At 42.4% G+C, this 2,320-nt stretch overlaps 1 protein-coding gene across 1 annotated transcript; it reads left to right on the forward strand.

Annotated features, from left to right (window-relative positions):
- On the forward strand, positions 1-1,857 carry CCR75_007326 (uncharacterized protein; the record flags this gene model as incomplete). Its single annotated transcript, XM_067965387.1, has 1 exon — positions 1-1,857. The coding sequence occupies one exon, from the start codon at positions 1-3 to the stop codon at positions 1,855-1,857; it is 1,857 nt and encodes a 618-aa protein (XP_067816517.1).
- Between the last annotated feature and the right edge of the window lie 463 nt (positions 1,858-2,320).

The raw sequence follows: 2,320 nt of genomic DNA on the forward strand, positions 1-2,320 counted from the left end.
ATGCCTTCTTTGGCCAGTATGCCTCAAGCCCAACTATTTCAGCGAATCTTCATTTTGCTCTATATCTATGCCTTGCTTGCATGTTCCAACTCTATCACAGTGGTTGCAGTAGCAGTTCGTGCAGTGGCGATAAAGGCCAGGCCCCACATCGGAAAGCACCATGATCCCAACCGCGTCAGCGCCCTCGTTAAGAATGAGGAAAGATTTTTGGACCTGCCCCACATTAGTGATTCTTTTTACGAGGCGAAACTCACACAGAAAGCTAAAGCTCTCTTAAAGAACTCTGAATTCGTAAAAATGTACGACGAGCTCAGAAAAGAAGCTGGTTTTTCTGTGCACACCTCTAATATTGCCATTCCGCTTCCACAACATCCAATCTCCAACCAAGAATTAGCTGAGATGCTTTACGCTGCTAAAGAACGGGTTCAAGACGTGTTGAAGGTCCCTTTGTTTAAGAAATGGAGCTTACATTTCGATGCGGAGGATATGTTTTTTGAACTTAGGCTGGACGTGGACAAATTTCACTATGAATTTGTCCACAATCCAAAATTTACAATTTGGGTCGAATATGCTCAGTACCTCAATTTGTCGTTAAAGGAAATTCTTGATGTAATCGGCAAGCATTTTAATTTGGAGTATTTTCTTTTGAGAATCTTGGAAGATTATCCCGTTCCAAAGGCGAAAACCGTTTTAACAACACTGGCTGAAGAGATGCTATCCAAACGGGTTGTTGAACCCCTCTCTCCCCAGAAGACACATATGGATGTATATGACTATTTAATATCAGTCAAGGAGGAGAGGGTGGAGAATCATTTTTTGCGTCCGGGTGCACCATGGTTTGTAGAGTACGCTCGCATGCATGAACTTACCAACTGGCCACACGAAGTCATAAAACACATTCAATTCGATTATAATATTCCTACGTCCAATCTAGTTCAATGGGCTGTGGAAGCTGAATCCTATTCTCAATTCGAGACTGTCGGTGAAGGTATTATTGGAGAGTTTTTAAAAACTTGGAAGGGAGGCATTGAAGGATTTGTTAAGCGAAAAGCCCAAACGTTTGAAGACGTTCAAAGAATTCTCCATCTTCATGAAGCCGATGCAAGTCAAGTTGTGGATAATGGAGCTACAAAAGTGCTTGTCCAGTACATGTTTACCACTTTCGGTCAAGCTGTCGCAGTAAAGGAGCTCTCTGAAAAGTTGCCATCGTGGCTGGGTAATCATGAATTTTATCGGTTGCTGTCGAATTATGGAAAGTGGCCGCTTAACAGCGAAATGAGTGGCTGGTTGGAATCTCTAAACCATCATGTGTTTAATAAAGTTTTGTATGAAGCTCACCAAAAGGTCAACCCCAAGCCACTTCATCTGAGACTCCTAGACAAATCCAGAGAAATGTTCAAACTGAATCCGTTGTCTAATTCACTACGTGATGCGGACATACCTCGATGTCTAGAACAAATTTTTCGCGACTTAAAACTTGACGAATTTAAAGACGACTTATTTGCTCTTCCTGAGTATGCGTTCTTCGCGCGTTTGACCCGGTCCTTGGAGCAACGGGGAGTGTCGTATCTCTTTATCCGTGATAAGCTCGTGGAGCAGTTTTCTCGAGAGAAGTACGATCAACTTGTATTTAATGCGCTCACCAACCCAACGGATCAACCTACATTTCGGCGGGCAGCTGAATTGGAGTTTGAGTCGTGGCACTGGCAGCGAATTCAACCGAGCGAAACGGAGCTGCTAAAAAAACTGTCAACAAGTGAAGAGCTCCTAAAATGCAAAACTAAAGTTCTCCAAGAATATGATAATTGGATTAATCGTAGAGGTTTTCGCGATAGCAGACCAACACCCATCAGTTAACCTGATCAGCGTCGCTAAAATACAGCAACGGTTATGTCGGTATCACGTTCTCTATCCTACGACGACGATCTCTTTTCTCTTCAGTTGGTCGTTAGAACGGGAGACATCGTGGCGTCTTTCATCTTTGAGCGCATGATTGCCGTGCACGCGAGTCAATTAAATATCGAGCTTAGTATTTCCGCATGAGTGAGTTAAAAGTTGGATAATGGTAAATCTATCTCAATTAATCAAACTTGTATATCTCTTCCTTGCAACTGTCGATGTAATCATTGCACGAACTGCATGTAAGAAACCTGTATTATATTTACGATAGAAGAAACACCTCTTGGCCTTTGGGTTGCATGTACGTGTGGGTTTTTTCGCCGTCGTTCTAGTACGTGGCATGCTTTTGAGTCCTCAGTTTTTAATAAAATCTCTCAATTGAATATGGCGAGTTTCCAAGTGAAGAACATTTTTAAACTGT

This window comes from Bremia lactucae, linkage group LG14 (assembly GCF_004359215.1).
Source record: "Bremia lactucae strain SF5 linkage group LG14, whole genome shotgun sequence".
NCBI lineage: Eukaryota > Oomycota > Peronosporomycetes > Peronosporales > Peronosporaceae > Bremia > Bremia lactucae.